Genomic DNA, 27,932 nt, shown 5'->3' with positions numbered 1-27,932 from the left:
CCTCGGCAGCTGCCATTACTGTGGTGAATGAGGAAAGAAGAGTGGGAGAAACAGGGACAGTGGGCAAGAACGAGGGGCAGGGTGGTCTCAAGAAACAAGAAAGCTGCCTCTGGAGTATATAGTGAAGGGCCCTCGTAGCGGGAGCAAGCAAGCTAGGTTATGGCTCAGTCGGCTACTAACGGTGTGGACCAGGATCTGGCCAGCAAGAGGCTGCACTCAAGGTAGGGAAGCCTCCGGGAGTACATCAGCAAACAGGGGGTCAGCCTTGGCTGAAGCACGTTGAATGCCAGAAAAATAGAAAAGTAAGACGATTGAGAGAGGGAGAATAGCTCAGGCTGCCAGCTCACAGCTTTGCTTACTAAGGAGGAGCTGGGCAGGGGGAGCTTGACCAGCCAGCTTTCACAGATTTAAAGAGCTCAAGACCCAGCCACAGCTGCAGCCAGAGCCCAGTTCCAAGCCTCATTCCTGGCTCGGGTCATTGAGCGGCTGTGGCTGGAATGTACAGACTGAGAGGAGCCTCATAAGATGCAGACGGAGTATTAACAAGGGGAGTCTGGCTAAAGGCTGGACAAACTGACAGTGCGCATGGTTTTAAACGTGCCATGTGGGTGCAGAACTTCACCTTGAAGGGTGATGACTTAAACGCAAATGCACATAGAACGGCTTTCAAAGCGTTACTAGTTTTACCCCCGTATTTGCATACATATTTTCACAGCCGCGTGTCATTTGCAATTTTTCTATCTTCTCTCCATCAACAATATGTGTAATAGCACCATTTGCTTCTCCTGTAACACTGATAATCAGCATAACATTTGACTTTGTCCTCCAGGACCAGACAGTAAGAGTATTACTTGGTTTTGCATTAGGAAGTATCCAATATGTTTGAACTTTGGTTAATTTTGACAAAACCAAAGCAGTTGTTACAAATAACTCAAAATATTTTATGTTGTATATGATTAGGGTTGAAGCCATTACTCATATCCACGTTATCATAAAAGAGCAGCTTGGTTATAGGAAATATGGTGTCTCACCATCCAGTCAACTTGCTGATGATGTGTTTGAGCACCACTTATCATATTATTTCGACATTTACTGGTTGCAAAGTGGGACATTTTCTCTTTGGCTTGTTTGTCAAGTCATGCATTGAACAAAACTTGCGCAAAAACCTGTGAAAATTACGTATGACATTTGGACAAATACTAATCACTATTTCAGTGATTTGGGCCCTGATACACTATATTTCCAAAAATATTCACTCGCCCATCCAAATCATTGACAGCAACTCAGCCACGAAGTGGTAGGCCACATAAAATGACAGAGCGGGGTCAGCGAATGCTGAAGTTCATAGTGTACAGAGGTCGCCAACTTTCAGCAGAGTCAATTGCTACAGACCTCCAAACATCATGTGGCTCAAGAGCAGTGCATAGAGAGCTTCATGGAATGGGTTTCCATGGCTGAGGAGCTGCATTGAAGCCTTACATCTCCAAACACACTGCAAAGCGTCAGATACAGTGGTGTAAAGCATGACATATTTAAATGCTATGGATTAAGAATCGGATGTCACTCAAGTTCATGTGTATGTGAAGGCAGATGAGCGAATACTTTTGGTAAAATAGTGTACATCACTATGGATTGTACATAGATATTAGAAAAATGCCGCATTAAATGCTAACAAAGAACCTTGCTGAGTGGACTGGTATGTTTTTGTGTTTAAAGTAAATCCACATGTTTGTTTTCACTCTTTTTCCTGTTCCTAATGTCCTAAGCTGCTGTGAATGTCAGTCTAACTGTAAAAGTGACATTCATAAACCCTGCAAGGTTATCATATGCCCCGCCAACATAAACACAAGAGACACACACAGACAGACAGACAGACACACACACACACACAGGGCAAGTAGAAGTGCTCTCAATGCTGTGATAGCCTTTCCTCTATTTCACAAACAGTTAAGGTCAGTGCATGACCTTTGTACAATGAAGGTTTATATATGTGTGTGTTGTCTTTAGATTGCAAAAAAAATTAGGTGAGCTCAAAGGGGATGTTATTTTTAGGATTTGTTTGTTAACTAACGTGTCCTGTACAATCCTTTTTGTTTTCTTCCCAAAATGAGAACATTTCAGGCTTGTGCTGCACAAGATAACTGATTTTGTTGAATCAAATGGTAATGTATGGACTGAAACCTTAGTCTTATAATATTTGTGCCGATTGAGAAGAGCACCATGATTTTTATATCTTTTTGTTGACAAAAACATAAACATTTATCATTATTCAGTTACACAAACAGAATTTGCCACAAAACATAATCACTAGAAGTCATGAAAGGAGAGCTCTGTGAAAGGATATATATAACAGACCCTAGAAATAGGCATGTTGTTAAATGCACGTCATTATGTTTTGAGGGTTTTCTGGTAGTACCTGTGTTTTTGCTTGGTCCGTGTTTTGTCCACATACACCTGAAGCTCCAGATGTAGAGGCCTTAGCATAGCATGAGGTCGGGCACCACAGTCAAAATCTGAAACTGTCAAAATCTGAAACTGTTTGCTACAATTTTGTTAGCCTTGGAAAAAACTGAATGCTTTTTTACCATAAATTTCACATTTTCCCCTTAAACTGATAAAGTTCAGTTAGTACTCACATTGAATTTCAGCAGAAAAGTGGAAAACACTTAAAAAAATAATTTCATTTTAGACTTTCATAAATTGAAACTTTTTATTAACGGTTAAATAAAAATATCCGACAGCTCTGACTGTGCTCAGGACTCAGGACCTGTTGCTGTGTAACAAATGATTTGAATGTAAAACTGTGACTTTATGTCAGATGACCTGGCTGAGTTGTAGAAAAGTCAGTTACAAAAAGGGATTTACTCTGAAGACTTGAATTTATCCTCTTTTTTGATATTAATCTTAATTATGGATTTAAAAAAGTTACTGCAATTTTACTGTGTGTACAGTGCTGTGAAAAGTTATTTGCTCCTTTCCTGATTTCGTAGTTTCTTAGTTTTAGTTTTAGTTTCTTAGTATCTTTTCAGTCTTTAACCACAAGGAGTTGAGCCATGAAATTTGACATATGTGTTCTTTACTCTTCAAAGATGTGCAACATGAAGTTCATATTCCTGGATGCTTAATAACCTTTGTACACTTTAGCTGTATTTATCTGAAGTGGAGAGTATGGAGGATTTCAGGCTGCTAATGCTACGATAACAATGCAAGGGATATACAGCCTCTTTCTCATGCCTGATTGGCTTAGTGTGATCATGTGATAATATTGTGCTGTGTGATTGGCTATACCTACTATTATTGACTGCAATGGAGAAAGTGTTGATTCCCCATATCTAGCAACTCAACCTAGGTTACTGAACAGCTGGCAGTAGCTAGATGGTGAGAAACTGGGGAATCCCAAATTTCTAGGTAAAGAGCCAGTCTGTTTATGACATCAGTTCTAGACTGCCAGCTTTTGATTGGCTTAGCATTGTCTAACACAGTGGTTCCCAAAGTCAAGAGTGCTGCGGCCCACTTAACCCTTTAACACTGGGTGATCGCTACCAATGCACCTGTTACCTGCTGCTAGCTGCCATGAACAGCTGGTTAACACTGAGTGTATCACCACTGAGATGTCAGATCAAATGTATGTTGAATTACCATAATTAAGTGACTGTTTGTCCTATTGGAAAAATTCAAAGGTTTCTGAAAGCTGAGAAATTGTGCTTCACACCTAACAGAGTTATTACGGTAATTGTTGCTGGAAGTTCTGTTGCCGATGACAGGTTCGGTCATAAAGGGTTAAAAACCATATCTTTACTACCCCAGGGGTGACTAAAAGTATTTGGATAAAATTTTAGGGCACGGCCTCCAAGTTAGGGCAAAATAATGTTACAAAAGGTAATAAGATGTCTGGTGAAGAGTTTTCTGTTATGAAATGGAACTGTAAAGTTATCCTGACATCTACATTTATTTTATATTTTCATTCATCGTGGGAGGATATCCCCATCTGTGATGGGTCTTGTTTGGAAAGCTGAGTTCAGTTTCACTTGCCATATCCAGGCCTAATTACTGCTAGACCTGTTGAATCAAGAAATCACTTAAACAGAACCTGTCTGACTAAATGAAGTAGGCTAAAAGAGCTCAAAAAGCAACACATCATGCCACAATTTAAAGCAAGCTGAGAATCAAAGTCAGACATCTGTCAGTCTGGAAAGTGTTACAAACCGGTTTCTACCCCATTTGGGACTCCAGTGAACCACAGTGAGAGCCATTACCTACTTGGCCCCGTATGAAAACTTGGAACAGTGGTGTGTGGCTGACTTACACTAATTACTCCAAGAGCACATCGACTCATCCAAGAGGTCACAAAAGAACCCAGAACAGCATCTAAAGAACTGCAGGCCTAACTTTCCAGCATCCATGGGAGACTTCCGAGGTGAAAATTACTGCTGACCAAAAAGAACACAAAGGCTCGGCTCACATTTACAAAAAAAAAACCATATTGATGATCCCCGAAACCTTTGGAAAAATATTCTGTGGACTGATTAGACAAAAGTTGAACTTTTTGGAAGGTTTGTGTCCTTTTACATCTGGCATAAAAATAACACAGCATTTCATAAAAAGAACATCATACCAGCAGTCAAACATGGTGGTGGTGGTGTGAAGGTCTGGGCCCGCTTTGGTTCTTCTTTTGGAGTGACCTAGTCAAAGTCTGGACTTTGACTTTGGAGATTATGATGCTTTGGCATGACCATAAATGGGCTGTTCATGCTTAAAAATCCTCCAGTGTGTCTGAATTAAAACAATTCTTCAAAGAAAAGAGGGGCCAAAATTCCTCCCCAGTAATGTGAAAAACTCATCGCCAGCCATCGCAAACACTTGATTGCAGTTCTTGCTGCCAAGGTTGGCACAACCAGTTATTTGATTTACAGGGCAATCACTTTTCATGCAGGGCCAGGTAGGTTTGAATACCTTTTTTCTCTTAATAAATGAAATCATAATTTAAAAACTGCATTTTGTATTTACTTGGGTTGTCTTTGTCTAATATTGTTTGATCTGAAACAGTTTTTTGCGTATTTGTGACACTTGAGAAATCAAGAAAGGGCTCTTTTTCACAGCACTGTAAGTGTCTGAAGGTTGGTACCGTAGTTGGCAACCTCATACAGACCTCAGGGAATCACAGGGAAATGGGGAAGTGGAGGAGACCATAATTCATTTTAGAATTTCAACTAATTGAAATTAGGCTTCATCTTATATTGATTATCATCATTAATGGTAATTGCTCTGTTTTGATGGCCTCTTTCATCACTTGGTTCCTTTCGTAAAGCATGCAGTGTGTGTGTGTGTGTGTGTGTGTGTGTAACACTGTTCAATCTGGCTACATAAAACAGAATCACAGAGAGTAAAAATGCAGCTTTACAAGAGAATTAGACAGAAGAGTGGAGAACAGCACCCTGCTTTAACTGAATGTGACATGCACTGAGGAAGGAAAGCATTCCTAGAGAGTTTCTCTTTGGTTTCCCTGACAACTAGCCATGGCACTCTGTAATTATGGCTGGATTACTGAGTGCATGGTTTCTTAGCTAAACCAAGATTCAAGGTGATAGGAGTATAGACCCTCAAAATGAAATAAGGATCAATTAATTAAATTAAATCAGGAATAACAAAAAACTAATTTTAATGATGAAATAAAATCCAAATAAATGAGAACACAGTATAATCACCTATTACATCACTGGCCTTTAATTGGTTGAAATGTAGTATTCAAGTTGCCATTAAATACTACTCAGAACTGGCCTGCACCTTCATGGGTTTTATAGCTTCCCCAACTATATGCCTGATAAGGATCTTGGATATGGTTTTTATGGTTGTACTGGGAGAGCAGCAGCAAGACCCAACACAGGATAGAAAATGCATCACAGACAACAGATATGACACTGATGAAGTCAGACGCAGCTGAGATGTGGGCACATTCTGGATGTACAGAAGTGTTATCAGCTGAGGTATCATCTGGTGTGGACATAGACTGAGATCAGATGATCTGCTGTGATCGCAGCTGAGCAGTTACCTGAAGTGCTCAATTTGGCCACTGAGACTGAGTTTCTTTGTGTTCATCAAACAGTGACATCTAAAACTGAGCAGATCTTGTTGAATTTGAAGCTAGTAGTAAATGTTGAACACTTACTTTTACTGAATATCATGCAATGAGAAAAAGGGAAAGCTGCCAGATGAGTCTATGCAGAGGTTGGCAGAACTATGAAAAGATGAAAATGGCATATTGGCAGCATAATAGCTATTGTGTATGTGTTATGAGCAAGCTAGGTACAATTACAACCTATTAGGTATTACGTTTTGTTTCACAGAGGCATTACCTTTGTGCAAATCAATATGCTGTGTGTAAATAGCAAATTTAAAGTGGACCAGTCATAGTTGTTACAGTGTGCAGCACTGTGATGTATAGTTTCATTCCTGGTCAGGTGCACATAAAGCTACTGCTTAGGCTATGGCGTAAGGTCTGCAGCTACAGTGCAGCTGCAGTGTACATTTATTGTAGACTTATAAATCAAGCTTAACAGTGCTGTGCATGACTTCAGTAGCTACATCTGAGCTAGTGCGTATTGTCCCAGTCTTTGCAGACACTCCTTATGTTTCACAGGTGTTTCTTGTATAAGTCATACTCGGTTTATGTGTTGAAGGTCACTGGGTATCTGCCATTTATTTCACCGTTGCATAAACTTGCTAAACTTTTGGATGGCCAGCTTGATGCCTCAACTTTGTCCTTTTGAACTTTTTAAATTAGGTTATACTGCAAATGACATTTTCTGTAGTAATCGAACCTTATTTCACATTTATATACATTATAATTAATTATTTGTCAAATGTTTATTATTTACATTATACTGTTTTCCATTGAAAGGACAAATCTTAAACTTAGCTTAGTTATGCTTACACTCAAACCTCACTTCTACTTCTCTTACTTAATTCCTGAAACCTGTCCAGTGTGCTACATGTACTCCCTGATGTCATGGTAACAGCGCTGTGAGTTTGTCTCTCTTAGACCACAAGCAGGCTATTATGAGATGAGTGTCTCCCAAACAGAACAATTAGAGGGGTAATAAGAGGAGAGAATGGCCGAATGTTCTGCACAAATTCTTCTGACTCCAACCACAAAGATGGCAAGAATGAATGTCACTTTGTGAAAATCCTGCCATGGAATTTTGGTCTTTGTTTGCTTCAACTTTTTTTTTTTCCCTTTTCTTTCTTTTTGTCTGTGAGTCATCCCTCAAGCTGCCTCTTGAAGTTTAGTTTGCAGACTTTGATTAAAGTGAGCGAGGATGTGTTGATGTTCAACTTTACAAGTGCAGTGCTTAGAGCTTGCTATAGTTTTTAAAGATGTTGTGAGGTATTCTTCAGGCTACACCCTTTTCCACTGCCACAGTTTTATAATTCAGTTTTATTGTTCAGCTGTGGTTCACAGGCAGAGGCCCCGTCGCCATCTCTGACTTGACTTGGTATGTTTTTGTCTTTCTTCTCATATTCTGGCCTTTCTTTGTAACAACACTTCTGTAGTTCCAGATGCAATTTCAATCCTCATCCACCCACGGGAGCACTGACATTTGCACCCTGTGTTGATCGGGTAGATCAGCTTTTTTTTCTTTTCTCTACTACCTCTTTCCTGAGCCTCATTCACAGTGTCTACGCACAAATTTCTGCATAAACAGTGTGTACGAACAGAATTATGGTTGAATACATAGCAGAAAGACTTTAAATTACATGTTAATAAAGGTTTAACCTTTTAAAAAAAAAAAAAACACACGGCTGTCACGGCTTTCTCCACTTCACCTAGACATAAAATTGTTATCTAGAGCTTGTTGGTTTAGATAGATTCTGATTTAGTAACGTGCATGGTGGTAAGAACATGTGCACATTTCATGAAACCAGCAGTTATTTTGTGCATTTATTTTTTTGTGCAGGGCAAGAACGTTTCTGTGTACATACTGGCAAGCTGCTTGTGCTTGACCAAACACTCGTCCTCATTGGCATTTCCTTAGATAACCTTGCTTATGTCACATTTGACTGTAGGATTCTGAAGGTAAGGCCGTCCACTTTGTCTCTAGTATATGAAACAATGACAAAACATCACACTTGCTTGGTATCTTGTGTAGAACAGTGTAGTATATGCTAGATAATTACTCAGCTTTTAAATGTATTGCCTTTGTATTCTTTTGTATATTCACCAACCTTGTACCTTTCATCCCTCTGACTATGGTTATTAGTCTCTGCTCCACCTTCCTTTGCACTGAAAGGTAGCCTTGGTATAATCTGCAACGGGCCTGTCTTTAAGCAAATTGTTTAGCTCTGGTTAGTGGTAATATAATTTTAGGGCTGAAGGATTATAGAGCTAGCAAGTTATGTGCACTGTTGCAGAAGTAGCAGCTGCTACTGCTATATCACAAAGATAACGTACATTTTCAAGAACTTTTATCTATGGTGGCAAGTAGTATGTAATCTCACAGTTGGACGTCTATTTTTGTTGTTTAAGGCAGCAAACGGCCACTTACTAGTGGGCACCAGGAAAATACCTTAAACTATATATATATATATATATATATATATATATAATCTCATTTGTTTAAGGTATTTTCCTGGTGCCCACTAGAAAGACTTAATGACTATTAAAATATTTGAAACTCCTGACTGTCCTATCACTTGTTGGAGGTTGAGTTACATAAAGATGTTGTAGAAATAAGGCCAACACTTTTGAATCATCTTACGTTTTAGAACACCTCTGAATAAACACTGGGGTTCATTCTTGCTTTAATTTTGGTTTATACTCATCTTTCACTTCCTTTTCCTGTTTTCTTTAATAGTTTGTACAGTTGCAGTGGTTGTTCTGCAAAGGAAATGTTTTCTCTCGGTTCACATTTTTCAAGGAAAGTTTGTATCCAGTGGCAGGTAGAATTGCATATTGAAAGGAAGAGCTCTGGGAAAGTAATTAATTAACCAATTCTGTGTTCATTATATTATGCATTGAGAATTAACATTAACATGTAATGTATTATAGTAATAAGTTGGGGTAAAAAACAACAGTAACAACAGCATTTATTTTATCCATGTAGACTTCCAAAATAACCTAGAAAAAACCCAGAATTTGTATTTGCATTTCAGTGTCACTGTACATATTGATATTTAATAAAGTTAAATTGGACAGTTCCATGGTAAATTCCTTGTAAAAGTGGACTTGACTAGACTTTTTTGTTTTGCACTGACAGTATCTCCTTTGGAGATTCCTGAGTTTGTGACTGCGAATGGCAACAAAAGTGGTTGCTTGCTGCCCCTGTGACACTGTCTTGGCTAACTGGGACACTTGTTAATGTACTGTGCTTTTTCTGCTATGACAGCATTTGGACATGTGACTGACAGTGGCACAATTTTCCTGCAGGAAGTGTTCCTTACGGCCTTGATTGAAAATGCATTTAAAGATTTTTAAAGATTAAAAACAGAAAAGCAAAGTGTTTCCTTTTTAGTGAAAATAAATGTACTTAATTGCCCCCTTACGTCTTATTTACTCACAGTGTTATCTCTCTTGGCTGGCGACCTAATAATGTTTATGCTAGTGTCAGCAGGTCATTGGATTTATTTTTGGCCACTCACTGCGCTGTATTGTCTCTACTGAGGAGGTGCAGGGCATAGGATTAGCGATCCCTGTCTCTCCCACCCTTTCTCTCTGTCTCTCATAGGGGCAGTGATCAAGCTTAGTAGTAAAGTACTCGCTTTGTAATCACTGACTGTTCCTCTGCTCTCGGCCAGGATGGTCCTTCATCATACCCATCCTTCGCTTTTTTAAAACCAACTTTGTAAGGTAGAACAATGGATCTCATGGTCAGAGCTGAAGACAGGTTGAAGAGGATCAGAGACAAGGACAGTTGTCCGTTGGAAAGAGTAGGAACTAAATTACATAACTGGATTAATAAAACATGGCTGTAAACTTTTAAAGTCTTAGGAATTCTGTTTTGTTGGGACTCAAAACTTCTTGTGGAATTTTCTAAAATTTCCTTTTGGACTGTTTTGTCAACAATCTTGAGGACTTGTAATGCAGATGTTTTTCTCGGCGGGCTTTGGACTATGGTTAGAACTTACAGTTGGGGTTTATCCAGGTTTGCTGTAATGTTGCTGTATGGACTTTATAAGGTCACAGTTTGTTAAAGTGTGAAAGGGATAAACTACTAACAGTTGCATTATTAGTGGTAAATGCAGTGCTTAAATGAACTCTACTTAAAAAGGTTTTTTGATAAAGCTAGTCTTGTGTAATAATACCCTCATGGCTTCTGAGCCTTGCCCTCTGACTGGAGCAGAAAGAGCTGTGTGTAGACTGGTCCACTGTGGTGCCCGACCTCATGCTATACTAAGGCCTCTACATCTGGAGCTTCAGGTGTATGTGGACAAAACACGGACCAAGCAAAAACACAGGTACTACCAGAAAACCCTCAAAAGGAACAAGGTTGGCAATCAGGGTTTGACAAACCAAATGACATTGGTGAACACGCTAATTCCAGATTAGGGCAATGTTATGAAATCTGACCAGAACATAGTGTTAGCAATGTCAATTGCTATTAATTGCCACACTTACGTTCAGATCAAGGCCATCCTCTTGGGCTCAAAAAAGGCAGATGCATTTGCATCTTCCATTTTACAACAAATAAGCTGCAGTGCAGAAAACTCTTGGTACGTCTCTTTACCTTTTGAATGGAGCCTTTTGTAAAACAGATTAGATGTAAGGATAATCCTTGCTTAACTCTACATTCTAGTACTTTATCTGGAATTTAGCACTACTACCAAACTGTCTGGTCTCTTGTTTATCCTGGATTATACAATGAATTTAGACTGTATGCTTCTGGATACAATTCACCCATGAAGCCTTATTGTGTGCTCAGAACTGTTTTTCATTGGCCTGAATACTTGTAGAGTCAGCACACAGGGAATTTTTGCCACACACATCCATAATGATGTCAAAAATAGTGACTCTGTCTCTGGAATGTGTGGTTTCTGTTTTAGCTTAGCACCATACTACATCCAACTTCGACCTCTGAACACACATGGATAGCGTTGTTTCAGGCCTAATAGAGATAGGAGTGCTTCAAAGTCAAATTCCATAGAGGGGGAACATGCTAATGCCTTTAGCTGGCCAGAAATACTAGATTTTGATGCATTCCTTCATGCATTAACTCTACAGTGGACTGGCAGTCTGTCCAAAGTGTACCATGGCTCTCACCCTATGACAGCTGGGGTAGGCTTTAAGCTGCCGTGACCCTGAAGTGGATAAACAGTTAAGGAAGTGGATGGATGACATCTTCCCACAATACAAAGTCAGTGGAGAACCATATTATTTTCCCCTCTTGTGTGGGTGGGACACTCTCTATTGTCTGATTTTTGTTTCATGTCCTCATGAAAGTCTTCATGAGCTTAACATAGAACATGCAAGAGAACTGCATTTCTTCAAAAAATCTGGTTATTTACTAGATGATTTGAGCAGTAATGGGCAAAACGTGTATCACCTTTACAAGGTGTTCATCTTAGAGCTTAAACTCAGTTACTAAGGCAACAGTCCACAGAATTTATTACAGACCTTGTTGTCATGGTGATATTGCCTCTCTGTGAAATTAAATTTCACTGCCACTGTAACGGTATCCATATTTACTGTATATCATAATCTCTGATGGATGCTAATGCATTTATAGTTTTATGACTTTATCATTGCTTGTATATGTGTACTTTGCAGGATGGAGGCCTCGTGCTTAGAATTGGCCTTGGAAGGAGAGCGGCTATGCAAAGCTGGGGACTTTAAAGGGGGAACAGCATTTTTTGAAGCAGCCGTGAAGGTTGGCACAGAAGACCTGAAGACCCTCAGTGCCATCTACAGCCAGTTGGGCAATGCATACTTCTACCTTAAGGAATATGGCAAAGCCTTGGAATACCACAAACATGACCTTACCTTAGCCAGGTGAGCACTGTGCCCAAGCTATGAGTAAAATAATGTTCTCAGCTTTCTTCTGCTTCTTTTGAGCTGTTGAAAGGTCTTGTTCTGCAATCTGTTTACTGTACATTAAACAACAGATAAATGTCATGTTTTAAGTCATTTAACACGTGCTTCAAATGAGAAGAGTTGCATCTTTATGATAAAGAAACTTGTACATGGATCGATAGTTATGCTGTTAAACCCTGTATACACATTCCATCCATCACATCAGCACAGGAGAGGTCCTGTTTACCAGTATGTGGGAATGATATGCTATGCTATTATATGATGTACACATAGTTTAAAGGGAGAATGAACCTCCCACAGGTTTTTCTTCACTTGGTTAGATGCACAGAGACCATTTTCATACAAAGAAAATCTCATGAAAAAGTGAGGGGACTTTTATGTAGTAACAGTTGACAAATACCATCTGGGTATTTAGCTTGTGAGTAATCTGGTCTCCTGCAGTTAGTGCAGCTGGTACTCACATAGGGAGCTGATTGAAGACCCCAGGGAGATTTACCTTGTTACATTACAGTCTCACCAGGGCCACTGAGGCTTGGTCCTTGGAAGTAGGTAACTCCTGTTACACTATCTTAATGGTTATTAATTAGCTAAATGGATAACTTGAATGGTAGGAACAGGGTTCCTGTGGGTTATATGGACCACTTGCTAGGGGACGCTAAACTAATAAATTAATGTGGTTTTTAGCAACTTCACACCAGCATTTAGTAACTTCTAGCACTTAGTGCATACCATTTGCTAGTTGCTTGGTTTCAAAGTGTGAAAGGGCAAAACGGAGAAAGAAGCAATGGGGAAATTATTTCTCACTTCCAGCATGAAGAGAAAGTAGGCCATATCAGCCAGAGAGGGACTAATCATGTTGACAAGTTCCGATTCAATGATGCATGATTAAGCCTAAAGTAATTAGAGGACATAGTGCTCTATTTACTGCTTGTTACGCTTCATAATGTATTGTCAGTGACCCGCTAGGGATATGCATAACTCTACATATATAACAAAGATGTGTTTCCCCACCTTTACAGAACAATAGGAGACCGAATTGGAGAAGGAAAAGCCAGCGGCAACCTCGGTAACACTTTAAAAGTATTAGGCCGCTTTGATGAGGCTGCTGTCTGCTGCCAAAGACATCTTGATATTTCTCAAGAACAGGGTGACAAGGTAATATTACATACACATATTTGGATTTCCAAACAAACCAACACAAAAATGAATACCAAAAATAATATGCCAAGATGGTGACAGCCTGTCTTTCTTTACTATCCTGAAGGTTGGAGAGGCCAGAGCACTGTATAACATGGGGAACGTGTTTCATGCAAAGGGCAAACAACAGTTGTGGGGCTGCACCCAGGAACCAGGAGACCTACCTCCTGATGTCAGAGACACACTGCAAAGGGCTACTGGATTTTACGAGTATGTTTTTTTTTTTTTTTTTTGTTGTATGTGTGTGTGTACTGTACAGACAATGAATGTATACAAAAGCATATCAAAATCACATCAGTAGCTTTGAAGGTGAATGTTGCTGTGTTTTGTGGTGCTGTTGACACTTTGTGAGGATTGGGCCTTTCCTTTCTTATCAAGTAGATTCCCAGACGTGGTTTGGCTGCTTACTCACTGTAAATAGAATAACAGTTTAATTGCATTTGCTTCTGAGTCCCTGATGATTGAAAGCAACCCTCACAGCACTCACTGTGCTGCTGTTTTTATGACTGAGGTTAAAATTGATAAGATGAATCACTTTTTAATACAGTCTTAGTACCACCACTGCAATGATAACAGTTGCTTCTACTATTTTAAAAATGTCTTATTACATTAATGTTCCTGTCTTAGACAACTGCATATAGGGTAGCCACCCAAAATGAGTATGCTCGCTGTTTGTCCCAGATTATCTGGTAAAGGTATTTACAGAACCGGTCCTAAAGCTTCCAAACAGAGCTACCGGATGAGATCTCCAGCCAGACTTCTTCTCCAAATATTGTGAGGGTTGAATTGGGGCTAAACTGGCCTAAACATACTGTAATCTGATCCTGTCATAAGTAACCATGCAGGTTTTGCAGCAGAAAGTCACTAATAGGCATTTGATGAACAAAGTGTTGTCTTTCAACACACTGAGTATATTGCCACTCCATCATCTGATTTCTTTCTAAATTGTGGACTGAAATGTTCGTGGGTAGACTGTGAATGGCATTTAAAAGAAACGCAATGCAGTCAGTGCCAATTTGGTGGTCCTAAGATACAAATAGATAGAAATATATGCGGCTCAAAGGAGAACAGCTCATCTTCCTGGGTAATTTTCTGGGCCTAGAATTTTTGTTTTAAATAACACAAACTAATATTTATATTGTTCCTGTCTAACCATAATAACTGCAGTAATTGCTTATATACCAACATCACCCATATTCAACACTTAGAATTAGTGTTTGTCTCGTGTCATACCTTGCATAGTATATTCAATTCTGTTGATTGCACATAAAATTGTGAATGTAAAAACAATGTTTACCAACTAATTACAACTAAATCTTCGTGCTTGCATCTGGAGGATGAACCTGTGTTTGGTCAAAGAGCTTGGTGACCGAGCTGCTCAGGGGAGAGCCTACGGGAACCTGGGCAACACCCATTACCTGCTGGGGAACTTTGTAGAGGCTATCAAGTTCCACCGTCAGGTAAGAAATCCACAGTTTTTAACCAGCATCATGATCACACTACCGAAGTGTAGAGATGGAAGGTGTCAGCCATTATCTTGCATGAGCAGAGATGCAGCTTAAGGCCCGCTTGTGGCACAAGGTCATTCGCTCTGCAGCTGTTCAGCAACAGTGGCCCACCATCTTATAATCTGCAGTTAGCTGTGCAGAAAAAATTCATTTGAATAGAACTCTTTCATTTCATGAATGTATTTCACAACAACATGTAAAAGATGGCGCTAATGTTTTACATATGTTTTGCCTTGCCTGATGTGGTTTTTGTGGCTTATATCCTTACTGTTGCGTCCTTGACATCCTGGATGAGCCTCTTTTGTCTATGAAATGCACCCTGGAAGCAAAGAGGTGGCTACCACAAAATTTGTTTCACTGTTGAGTTGAGATCAAAAACGTTGGCATCACTTGAACTTTGAGCTTACAGGATCAGTCAGACTAGAGTACAGTTCATTTAATTTCAGTCAGTGAACCTGGTGATGTTGCTGAGAGAAGACCTTACCTAGTTTGCCTTGCACAGATGTCAGTCTGGGTTAAATTTTACATGCAAAATAACAAGACTCAACATTGTGTAGTTAGTTTGAGAGCACAGGTTACTGTCCTCTGGTTTAAATATGTTTTGCTTATGTCATTTTAATATATCCCTTTTTTGTAAAATTACAGAATTCAATAGGAAGGTAAACCCTATCTCATACTGTGCATTTTTCTGTGTGAAATGCCAGATGTTAGATAACGGTTTGTGCTGATCTTACCAAAGTAATTTTTTATCTGGCTATGTGTTTCAGTGCTACACTATCTATATAAAGCTGTACAAGCACACAGTCTGCAGCGACGGCTACTCAAACAAAAAAGAAAAAGAAGAAATTGGTTTCTTGGTGAATCAGTGGGAAGTATGGCTTTAGGCTCCCCCCCATGTTTCTATATTGTAAACCTCAAGTGGGAAACTGATTTCTCCCCCTTCTTCCCTGTTAGAAATTTATCAGTGTGCCACAGAGGGGAGCTTGCCTATAGAGAGAGAATCACAGGTGCTGTTTTGATGCAGAAGTGCTGTAGCAGCACCTCTGGTTATGAAATAATGTTTCCAACAGAGCTTGCAATGTGAACTTGTGAAAATCTTTCTTCTTGAGCACCAAGTAAAAACAAATGCACTCAAGTAAAGCAAAATGAAAAGAGGATTTAACTTTTTGTCATTAAGGTTAACTAAAAAAATGTAAAAGTCTTGATTTGTGAACATGCTGCTCTGTCACTTACAGCGATTATCCATTGCCAAAGAATTTGGGGACAAAGCAGCCGAGCGGCGAGCTTACAGTAATCTAGGCAATGCTCTGATATTCCTGGGACAGTTCAACACAGCCACTGAGTACTACAGGTGAGGAAAGAGTGCAGCCTGACATCTAGTGGACTGAAGATGAAGTGAATCTATTTTGACCAAGGAGATAATGTCATAAATACTTAAATACTTATACTGCTGTTTAATTTTCATTCTTACTTATCATCCCTGTTTGTCACATTCTTCCTTTGTTAGCCTCTTTTTTTTTTTTCTTCATTTGTTTCCAACCCTTATTTATCCCTTTATTTTCCTTCCTACAGGAAGACTCTACAGCTGTCCAGGCAGCTGAGGGACCAGGTGATGGAGGCTCAGGCGTGCTACAGCCTGGGAAACACCTATACTCTTTTGCAGCAGTATGAGAGGGCCATAGACTATCACCTCAAGCATCTGTACATAGCCCAGGAGCTTACAGATAGGTATATTTATAAAAAAAAAAAAAAAAAAATCAAATGAATTAGCACAAGAGCAGTTTTTAACGTATGTTCGCTTTTCCGTAGGGTTGGAGAGGGTCGTGCATGTTGGAGTCTGGGAAATGCATATGTGTCTTTAGGGAACCACAAACAAGCTCTCTACTATGCCAGAAAGCACCTGGAAATCTCTAAAGAAGTGAGAAATATTTATAAATAGCAACTTTCATTGCAGTAAGGCCTCCTGCATTTCATGTAATTTGTTCGTCTCTATATCTCTGCCTCATTTAATCCTCAGATTGGAGACAGAAATGGTGAACTGACAGCCAGGATGAATGTGGATCAGCTGATGGAGGCTCTGGGAGTCACTGAGAGCGACCTTTCACCCTCAAGTTCAGAGTTTGAGATGCAAGGTAACATTTTTTTTTTTCTTTTTTGCCTTTTAGATGAGAGGTAATACAAGGATATACTTTATTGATGCCACAAGTTGGGAAATTATTGTCACAGCAGCCAAAACATGAAAAACAATCTGGCTCAATAAGATAAATACAAGATCACAAAATAAAATGTCTCAGAGAGATACAAAAGTTAACGTGGCATGACAGGTTTGGGCCGGTGTGGGCACAGTAACTGGGAAAGAAGTGTGCTTTGTATATAGCCAGGTAAAAGTCTCATTTAGATTAAATCTTTCAACAAAGTATGTTTCCGGGATGTGTCAGAGCACAAACTGTATCATGCAGCTACATGTCAGCTAGCATGCTGTTGTACATGCCTTGTTTTTCTCAGTTGTTTGAAGACAGTGCTTCTTCTTTGCAATGCATGTACAAATGCTAACTTCTCTCACAGATAAATGCACCAATCCAGAGCACAGGACCTTTGTCCTGTATTCACTTTTTTGCTCCTCCCCAAACAAAACTCGCCAAAAAACAAAAGTTACTGTGTGAAACAAGTGGTTTGTGATGCCTTTTGGTTCAGTTGGCAGGAAAAAAACTGAATGGAAACCAAAGCTGGGAGAAAACGCTTTGAGAGAGCCCTTAATGTGCAGTAGTACTGTAAATATTACACATATGCATGCATTGCACAATAAATGTTACAAATGGAATGACAGTGGAAACTGCTTATTATTACTATGGCAGTAAAATATGATATAAAAATTAATGTGATATTAAATAACATCACCAATTTTCTAAGTAAATATATTTCTAAAGGTGCTATTGACATAGAATTTGCACCGGATGTCGGTAACAACCGATCCAATCCACACATGCAAAGAAATCAAACCATAGATGTCCATTTAAGCTCTGTGTAATAATGAGAAATGACACACTGAAAAAGTATTGAACACAGGAAGAAAGGGAGATGTGAAAAGCCATGGAAAATCTTGAAACCAGCTGACATCTGTCAGTAATTAGAAAGCAATCCTGCCACTTTGTGTAACTTAATATCAGCTGGTTCAGTCCCAACTGAGGTGTCTGATTAACAAGGTGTCACACTAGAAATGTCTCATGATGGGTAAAATCAGTGAGCTCTCCCAAGACCTTCGCAACCTTATTGTTGCATCGCATACTGATGGCATTGGTTACAGAAGAATTTCTAAACTACTGAAGGTTCCAGTGAGCACTGTTGGGGCCATAATCCGAAAGTGGGAAAACATCATTTCACCATAAACCAGATGTCAGACAGAAGCGTGAAAAGAATTATCAGGAGAGTTGTCCAAGAGTCAAGGACCACTTGTGTGGAGCTATAAAAAGACCTGGAATCAGCAGGTACAATTGTTTCAAAGAAAACATTAAGTAATGCATTCAACCACCATGGCCTGTATGCACACTCACCACACAAGACTCCATTGCTGAAGAAAAAGCACATTGAAGCACGTTTAAAGTTTGCTGAACAACATTTAGACAAGCCTGTGAAATACTGGTAGAATATAGTCTGGTCAGATGAGACCAAAATTGAACTCTTTGGATGTCATAATACACACCATGTTTGAAGGTCAAAAGGCACTGCATATCACCCCAAAAACACCATATTAACAGTGAATTTTAGAGGTGGGAACATCATGGTGTGGGGTTGTTTTTCACATTCTTGATTAAAAACCTGCTGTCCTCTGCCAGGATGATGAAGATGAAATGAAGGTGGACATTTCAGCAAGACAATGATTCCAAACACACAGCCAAGGAAACTCTCAATTGGTTTCAGAGAAAGAAAATAAAGCTCCTAGAATGGCTCAGCCAACCACCTGACCTGAATCCAAATGAAAACCTATGGAAGGAACAGAGTTCATAGGAGCCCACGGACAGACTCTTATTCAGTTTGTGTGGAAGAATGGGCCAAAATCACACCTGAGCAATGCACGTGACTAGTTTATCCATACAGGAGGTGTCTTGAAACTGTCATCACCAACAAAGGCTTTAGTACAAAGTCCTAAATAAATTTCAGTAAGCGTGTTTTCCCTGTGTCATTTCTCATTTTTACACACAATTAATTTATCTGTGGACATCTATGGTTTGATTTCTTTGTATGTGTGGATTGAATGGGTTATTACATCTGGTGAGAATTCCATGTCAATAGCACCTTTAGAAATATATTTATTTAGAAAATTGGTGACATTTTCAATGTTCTGTTTTTTTTTTTTTTTTTAACCGCTTTATAATCTGAATTCTTTAATGCTGTATAAACAAGTTACTCGGTTTCCTGAATCGTGGAGAGATAAAAACCCATTCTGTGTGGTGTGTGTGTGTGTGTGTGTGTGTGTGTGTGTGTGTGTGTGTGTGTGTGTGTGTGTGTGTGTGTATTTAAAACAGTGGCATCCCTTCTGATTGGCAGTTTCAAACTACTGTGAGAGGAAACTGTCTTGGAGCTGTACATGGCTTCCCATCTCACAGAAATGGGCAAAAGCAAGAATTATCATTGGGGTCAATGATTTAAAAAAAAAACAGAGCTGAAGGGTTTGTAAATGGGCATTTAAATATAACTTCAAAGTTTCATTTCTCAGAATGTTTATATATTCTGTTTGGCATATGTGGGCCTGAGCCAGCCAACTAGAATATTGTGTGGATGTGTGCACGCAAAAGGAGCATATTATAAATGTAAAATAACTCAAAGTGGGACAGTGTCTGTGTTATGTCTGCACTGAGGCTAAATGTTATAGAAAACAAGGGGTGTGTGCATATTTATGGGGTGGGATCTCACTCCCAGTCACAGGAGGATGTGTTGTTTATAAAGCATAGCCTGCTTTCAACATTGTCCTCAAATAACACTGCTTTATGGATTCCCTTCAAATTGTCCACCAGCTCGCATATTCAGACATTAGAGCCTTGTAGTATAATAATGTGCGGGGAAACTAATATCTGAACAGTCTGCCTGGCTTTTGTGTGATGTTTGCTTTCATAAACCATCCTCCAGGCAGAAATTCACACTCATGTCCTACATTTCCCTCTTTGGAGCAGAGCTAGCAAACAGACTCTTATTCAGTTTGGTCTGCCTAAGCCTCATATCCACATCGAACATCATGGGATCACAACCGAGATGACAGTCTGCTACAAAAATAAAAGATAAACAAAGGGCAGCTTGCAAGCTTAAATCAGCTCATAAATGGGAGTCCAAAACCCAAAGTTGCAAAATGTCGTGTAGTGTAGTGTAATGTTTATTTACATATCTATTTTTTCCCCCTTAGGAGCAAGACCCAAATTCACCAAGAGAAACAGCATGGACAGTGTAGAACTGTGGAAATACTCTTCAGATAAGGTGATTTCTCTTATTTCACATGTCTGCAAACCATGCAGGAAAATGTGCCACTGCCTCTTACTAAGCAGTTATCAACCCCACTCTAACAGTATCTTCTGTTACTGCAGAATGGTGAGAACCAAGATTTGGAAAGTATACCAAGGAGATCCAAAAGTCATCTGTCACAGCCTAGCAAAAGAAAAGGCTGTTCTGACAGCCAGTCTTCAGAGGAAAGGCTGTGGTTTGACTCTCCTGTGGACACTGATGACATCACTGTGCAAGTTCCTCCAGTGCCAGTGAGTAGCCTCAGCATTGCTGTTTTTTATTAACTTCTTAAAGTAAAAGATAAATAAATAAATTTGTGTCATCTACTCAGTGAGTCTAGTAGACATTTTTTGTTTATGGGATGATTTGAAATAACAGGAAAATGTAGAGATGTCTGTCAAAAAGTGGCCCAGACTCTCTGCATTTACTGGTCTATTCAGGAAAAACTCAGAATGCGTAACAGCCAGTGTTTAGTTCACTTTCCTCATATTTCTAAGATATGCCGGGCCTTCAAGGCAGTCTCTGACAGCCCATCTGAGATAAGATGGAGAAATTTTTCCTAGAAAGCATTAGGGGCCTGTGAGATAGTGAATGTTTCCCTTAACTTCATTTCATCTCTTTATTTTCTAATCTTTTCTGTTCATCGTGTCTTCTGGGCTTCAGCTTGAAAGAAAGAAAAAATAGGTTACATTCATTTCCTATAAGTCTAATAAAAGATGCCCTCTGCAGGGTAAAAGTGACTTCTCTTTTAAAGCTGACACTGTGCTGTAAACTAGATTCTTAAAGGATGTGTTTTTTTTGGTTTTTTTTCCACAGCTGTTCTATCTGACTCACCACAGCACCTAATCATGCCTTGTTTCTGTGGCACTGCTAATAGTTGTTATTAGTAATCTGACATGGTAAAAAAAAAAAGAAAAGAGAGGGCGAAAATTACATGGCTTTGGGAATACCGGTAGTAGTTTATCACAGGGAAGTAGAAATAGTGTCCAGAAGTAAATGGGGCTGATCCTGATGACACTGAAGCATACCCATTTTCAGATCTGGCAGTCTGTCAAGGCCATTTGTGTATCTGCGAGCTGTAGAAGTTACGACTTTTCTTTGTTTTTCTTACAAGTTAATTGATGGTTTATTTTTGATGTTTGAAACATTAGTTGATAAAGTCCTTGGTTGCTGTTGCTAAACGTTTCATGCTGTATCTGCAGTTTAACAGTTGATTTTGCTCTACCAAGTGTATCTGGGTAGATGAGCTAACTTCAGCTCTATGCGTTGGTTGGAAAAACTGTACCTTGCTTAGTTTTAAATGTTTCCAGCTGACTCATTAGCTCTGCCAGCTGCCTTAGGTTTTTGTAGTTGTTTGCTTGTCTGTCTGTCTGATAGGTGGGATTAACCAAAAACTACCAGGCCAATTATAATGACACTTGAATGGGCAAAAGAAAAGCCATTAGATGTCATTTAAGGCCTGGATCCTGGAAACCGTTTCAAGAATTCAATCCCACCAGTAACTTGTGAACAGCAATGCCAAGCTCCATGCTTGGAGCCTTGTGTTGTTAATGGGCCACTGAGGACTGACAAACTTTACTCCCTCCCTGTTAAACAACCAGCAGAAGATTTGCAATGACATATCAGTAGAAAAACTCCCAAAAAAGGGGCCTTAGGTAGGGGGTGACCGCAATGCACACTAACAGTTTAGAGTACAACAAAGTGTTAGAGACTAGGTCCAATTAGCATTTCAGTGTGGTTTCAGTACATGGCATGTATGTTAATTGGTGGCATGCTGCTTTGGTGCATAAATCACTCCGATATTTGATCTGAATGTTGGCCTTGGGGGGATCTCTGCACTGTCTCTGTCCTTCTAGTCTTTAAAAATCTGAACTATGTGAAATGCTGACAAATGCACTGAAAACTTTAGGCTCAGACTGTATGTCCCAGGCAAAAAGGTAGGATCATCATGAGGTGACGATCCATGTAGAAGACCCAGAAATCATCAAACATTTTTCTTTTTTTTTTTTTTTTTTTTTTTGCATTGTTTGAGATCTGGTGAATGCAAAGGCCACAATTAGCAGTGTTTTCACTCTTAAACTCTCATTGAGTCCCTCTTCATACCCTGTGGATGGAAGAGACCTCTCCCATCAGAATTAGGAAACTTCACCAAAGGCTAAAGGTCGTCATTTCCTTCTAAAGTGACAGGTGGACCCAAACCCATCTACATGGCCACCAGATCCCCTCATCTTAAGGGTCAATGGTTCAGGCCTTTCTTTTGCCACCCATCTATAATATAGGAAAAATTACCTTTTATTTTTTTGCTGTCCTGCTCTAACACACTACTCCCAGTCTCTCTGCGAGCACACACATTTCTCTACCTCTCTCACACTCCTACTCCCTCTTCTCTTTCTCTTACCATCATCACGTGTTCCTTTTTGTCTTGTTCTTTCCTTATGGCCTACTTGATTAATTGGCCAGTACAGAGAGGCAGATGACAGCATCCACACAGAGACCATGAGGCCAAGAACAAAGGACAGAAACTGCTTTAAGTCACAGCGGATTAGTCTGCAAGAAGCAAGCAAATGATAATCACATGGAATTGACTGTAAAGTGTGTGTGTGTTATCAAGCCCTGTCGCGTGAGTTTTTAAGAAATAAGTGATAATATTGGTGGCTCTTGCCATTTGAGAGTAGTTGACTTCAGCTGGAAATGGGTGATCACATGCAGTTGACTCATAACTGTACTCCTCCACCCGCCCCCTTTGTCCACCCCAGCCCTCCCTCTTAGCTGATAATGTGACCTTGATCAGAGAAGCGCTACCCTCCCCATAGGGTCAACCTCCCCAGCTCTCCATAATGAGTTGTTTTCCCACAGTGAGTGAACAGGACAAAAATGGCCTGCCGGAGAGCTGCAGAGAGAGAGGGACACTGGCAGAAAGAGTATGAGAGAGAGAGGGAGAGGAGGCAGTGGTTGGTAGATATTAAAAAAGGCTGGAATAGAAGAATGCAAGGAAATTAGAGGTAGGTAGTTGTGTAGATCAGCAGGAAAGCAGAGAGTGATGTAAAGGGGTGGGTGAAAGTAAGGGGAGAAGGAGGTGTGAGCCAGACGTGTGGACAACACTAGACAGAGAGCTCAGAAAGACGTGAGCGAGTAGGGTAGATAGAGGACAAAGAAGTGCTGCTGGTAAGATGTTTCACTTTTGTTTAATAAGTTGAAAAACTGCTTTGTGCAAAGGTTACTCATTTTCTTTTCATATTTGATACAGAAACGTGACTTTATTTGCGGTTTGTGTGACTGTCTCGTACTGCATGTAAAGATTTTTTTTTTTACTGTTTTCAGCGCAAATACCACATATTTGAAAAAGTTTTTTGTGACATCCAGTAAAAACCCCTCACATATTTTGATCAATGGTTTGACAAACAAGATTCTTATAATAGAGATGCATGAAATCTGGTGTCTGCTGACTTACTTCACATCTTGCTGTAAGGCAAAATTATTTGAACTTTATCCACTAGTTGGTGTTAAAATGCTTTAGTTTGCGATTGTTTGCAGCAAATTTGAGAGGTATATTATATTTGTTAAGGCGTGGGAGAGAAATAGTCAGAAAATTGTTATTAGAGAGGTCCAGTCAGCTTGTGTTGATTTTTTTTTTTTTTTTTTTTTTTTTTTTTTTTGTGGCATTGACCTAGTCTTCCATTAACCTGCACTAGCACTGTGTGTAGATGTTTGGGCATCACAAATTGTTTATATAATGTAGTGGATGTTGTTCATTAGTAGTTGTTCATTCATTGTTGGATATGAAAATAAAAAGGAAGTCCTAATTAAGCTTTACTTTATTAGCTTATCTAAATGAAACCCACTGTATTTAGATTTCACATTGAACTCATGTGTAATACTGCAGTATGTTTCTACATTTCTTTTTGGCTTTTTTGATAGAGTAGATTGTTTCTGTTTTTACTGTAAAAAGTTGCACATATAGTTATTTTGAAGAGCAGCCGTCCGCCCTTTTGCATAGTTCTAGTTTAATATTTTGTGAAATATTCAGCTGAAAGCTTGTTTTTTATTTTAGTGCTTTGGCTTTTTGCCACTTTGCCTGAAAGTTAAGTTTGTTGGCACTTTTATATCTCCAGATGGACTCTCTGGGTCAGCAGCTTAATTTTTATTTTGAGTCAGCAGCTCATTTTATCTGCTGCTGTCCAGCAGATTAGCTCTTGTTCAATATCATTCCAGCCTGAGTGCCACAATATTTAGCAGCGCTGTTCAAACATAATAAATTCCACATCTGCTTTGCTAGCACAGGGTATTTATTATGATAACATCTTTCACACATAAATTATCCACTTCACTTGCAAAGCTTCTGCATATTACATGTACCAAGACTGACTGGATCGCTCAGCACAACATGAGGGAGAGACCCTCTTGGTGTTATCGCAGAATAAACAATAGAAAGCTGCCTGTGGAGGACTGACTGGCAGGGAGGTTGATGTAAAACACAAATGGCATTCATTTTATGCGCTTGTATCACCTTCAGTATCTAGGTCAAGGTAGTCTCATCAGAAGTGCCATCCCTTGTGAGTTAATCAGATTATTTTTCACTTCCATGAGCTGGCTATCTTGAAAATCCTCATTATGCAACTCCTAGTGGCATTGAGGTTAATTAATTCACCTACACGCACACAATGGTTCTTTGATATAGTGATAGTTCAGCATAATCGGGTGCACTTGAAATACTTAAGTTGCCCTACTATCAAGTCTTACCTTTTTCAAGAGAAACAAAAGCAGCAAAAAAAAAGTCCAAGTGAGAAAATAATTTCACAAATAAGGACAAGTGGACAAAAGCTACCAGATACCAATAGCTTTACATTTACTCATAAGCATTTGTGTTGTTAGTAGAGAATATTCTGTTGCCTAAAGATGATCTCTTGGTAGTTGATGCAATAGTAAACACATGACAGGAATTCAGAAGATAAGACAGATAGTCTTTGTACTTAACAGAAAAAAATGAGAGGTGTTGTTTTTGTTGCAGAAACTGGGCCGTGACCCCTCTGATGAAGACTGCTTCTTTGACCTCCTCAGCAAATTCCAGAGCAGCCGCATGGATGACCAGCGCTGCCATCTCGATGAGCCACAGAATGGAGAAAACAGAGAAGGTGCTGCAAACTCCATGTCGTCCCTGAGTGAGATAATAGGTTGGTTGACAACAGTATGCACCCTTTGTGTCCTTTGTGAGCTTATGCTAAAGACAACTGCTTCCTTTTTAGTAACTCTATTGTTGAAAGCTAATCCCTGCAAAAACTTGTCGACCAGAATGTTTGCACTCACTGGGATATTTCCCCCGTTTGTCCTCCTAGATCCTGCAATTACCACATCTCCCCAGACAGAGGAGCTGTTTGATTTGATTGCCAGCTCTCAGAGTCGACGTCTCGATGACCAGCGAGTTAATGTTGGTAACCTTCCAGGCCTGAGGATTACCCATAACAACCTGGGTCACCTGGTGGGAGAGACAGATCATCAAGAGCCCAGTGATGACTTCTTCAACATGCTTATCAAGTGCCAGGTAATGGCACAATTGCCACACACAGAGTTTTGAAATTTGGTTGTTCTATTGGTAAAATAAAGTTGACCAGGTGATTTTCTGCTAAATTTACTGTATCAGTCCTACCTGAAATGATATTGTTAACCTCCATAACCTGTACGCACTTTTTTCCGATACTAGTCATCGAGGATTGATGATCAGCGGTGCTCCCCACCAGAAGCAGGCCCCCATGCCCCTACGGTGCCTGATGAAGACTTCTTCAGTCTAATCCAGAGGGTGCAGGCCAAGCGTATGGACGAGCAGCGCGTCCACCTACCCACTGACGACCAGGACAGCCCTCCATCCCCCAGTCCAGAGCCAGCTAGTGGATTTTCCAGCTAGGATTTGGTGAATGATGCTTCATGTTAAAGAAAAATAGAAGGCAGAAGAATGAAAAGGATGAGCCAACATTTAAGGACAGTACTAAAGGGTGAATTAACAAGCTTTTTAATAACAAGACAAATTCAATGTGCAATAGATGTTGCCCTGTTAAATGTTGCTCGCTGTATTATGTTAAATGTATGTAAATATAATGGTAAACGGGCAGAATTTAACCTCGGTGGTGCAGAGAAGAGGAAGATGCAAGTGTGGGGTGACATGGTTAAGAATATGAAATATGTATTCAATCTAATGCCTTAATTAGCATTTTTTTTTTTTTTAAATCTGACTCAAGATTGTATTCCCTTGTCAGATGTGTTGTTTTTTTTTTTTTTAAGAAGCGCATTGTCGACATACATTATCATATGAATGCTTACAGTATGAGTTGTGGAAGGCACAAAAATGTTTTTATAGAAACAGTGTTGACATTAGAGATTTGCACAAAGATCTTAACAACATAACGGATGATGCTAAATTTTAGACAGATGTATCTGAACTGAATTATGCTCTGATCAATGCTGCTTTTATCACTGAATTTTTGTGCTTCCCACTGCTCATAGAAAAATGGTGTTATTTATGCAGTTACAGTATTAGGGTTTCACCCACCCAGTATTAAAAAAACAAACAAACAAAACACTGCTTTGGTCAATTTGAACGTTTTCCTATTTGATAACTGCACTCCATCCACAGGAAGTGATAATATTTGTTTAAATTAAAAGACTTAAATCTGATTTCCCACAGAAATGTTATTTATGTGAATTCATGCATTTTTCTATTTTGTAGATTCAAAACTAAGAGTGTGTGATAATTTAATCTCCCATTTATGTTTCTGCTTGGCTTTTAAAGTGGTTCTTTCTGCTGCCCTTGATGTTCTAAAAATCTGAGAATGGACTACTACTTACTGCCTTTATTATTACTTAGAAGCAAAAAGATGAGACAGAGGTGTCATATTTTTGGAAACTCTAATGCCACAAGCAGTGCTAACTCTATGTTGCTGGTATATGTTGCCTCTCAGTGGCCAAAATTGAGAATTACCTCTGTGGAATCAAGAGTGCAGTCTGTCAGGGATAACAGGCACTGCCTGTTCTTGAATATTTGAATGATTATATTATAATAATTACCTTCTGTTCTACACAGACTCTGCAAACAAACTTATTCTGACCTGTACCCTAAATGTTAAGGGTTAAGTTTAAAATGCACCGTGAAACCCAGCTACAACCAGGTTAACTTTCCTGTTTGTTACAAAATTCTGAAGAGGTCCAAACTGCAGAAAGGATTATTTTTATTTTATTTTATTTTTGGCTAAGAGCTTGAAATAATTTTATTGTACAAAGTGACTGCATCATGGCACCGAAGATATTTGACCTTACCTAGTGGCTTGCTTTTTTTAAAATTCAAAAGTAGTACCTCAAAGCTTATATGAACCTTAGATATACTGACTTCTGAACCAGGCTGGATCATGTACCATAGTGGATATGTTTGATTCATCTCTCTTTGATAAACAACACATTGGGAGCTACAGTTAAAATTTTCTTGTCATGTTTTTTGTGAATGAACATTTTTTTTGGACAGTACATGGTACGCTTTGATTTGTCTTTGCCATAATTTGTATATATAAAGATATTTTGTATTTATGTTCCTTTTAAGGGCATGAATATGTTCCCTCATGCTTTTAATAAAACGTTTGCAAAGTTTATTTAGCTTTTTTTTTAAAGTTGCTGTAAAGTTTGCATACATTAATTCCTCTTAGCTTAGGAAAATAACATGCATAAGACAG

At 39.3% G+C, this 27,932-nt stretch overlaps 1 protein-coding gene across 3 annotated transcripts; it reads left to right on the top strand.

Annotated features, from left to right (window-relative positions):
• On the top strand, positions 1 to 27,851 carry gpsm1b (G protein signaling modulator 1b). Of its 3 annotated transcripts, XM_030742085.1 has the most exons (15): positions 10,337 to 10,452; positions 11,216 to 11,348; positions 11,762 to 11,983; positions 13,045 to 13,180; positions 13,290 to 13,432; positions 14,559 to 14,682; positions 15,966 to 16,081; positions 16,303 to 16,458; positions 16,540 to 16,648; positions 16,748 to 16,862; positions 20,126 to 20,196; positions 20,304 to 20,471; positions 25,229 to 25,391; positions 25,554 to 25,759; positions 25,919 to 27,851. In XM_030742085.1, exons 2-15 carry the CDS (start codon positions 11,326 to 11,328, stop codon positions 26,117 to 26,119), a joined length of 1,953 nt encoding a protein of 650 aa, XP_030597945.1. In that variant the 5' UTR covers positions 10,337 to 10,452; positions 11,216 to 11,325; the 3' UTR covers positions 26,120 to 27,851. The 3 variants fall into 3 exon arrangements, with proteins under 3 accessions (XP_030597943.1, XP_030597942.1, XP_030597945.1); XM_030742083.1 differs by lacking the exons at positions 10,337 to 10,452; positions 11,216 to 11,348 and adding an exon at positions 1 to 221; XM_030742082.1 differs by lacking the exon at positions 11,216 to 11,348 and having other exon boundaries at positions 9,537 to 10,452.
• Positions 27,852 to 27,932: the final 81 nt, after the last annotated feature.

This window comes from Archocentrus centrarchus, chromosome 12 (genome assembly GCF_007364275.1).
Source record: "Archocentrus centrarchus isolate MPI-CPG fArcCen1 chromosome 12, fArcCen1, whole genome shotgun sequence".
NCBI classification, from domain to species: Eukaryota; Metazoa; Chordata; class Actinopteri; order Cichliformes; family Cichlidae; genus Archocentrus; species Archocentrus centrarchus.
This window is presented reverse-complemented; position numbering and strand designations above follow the sequence as displayed.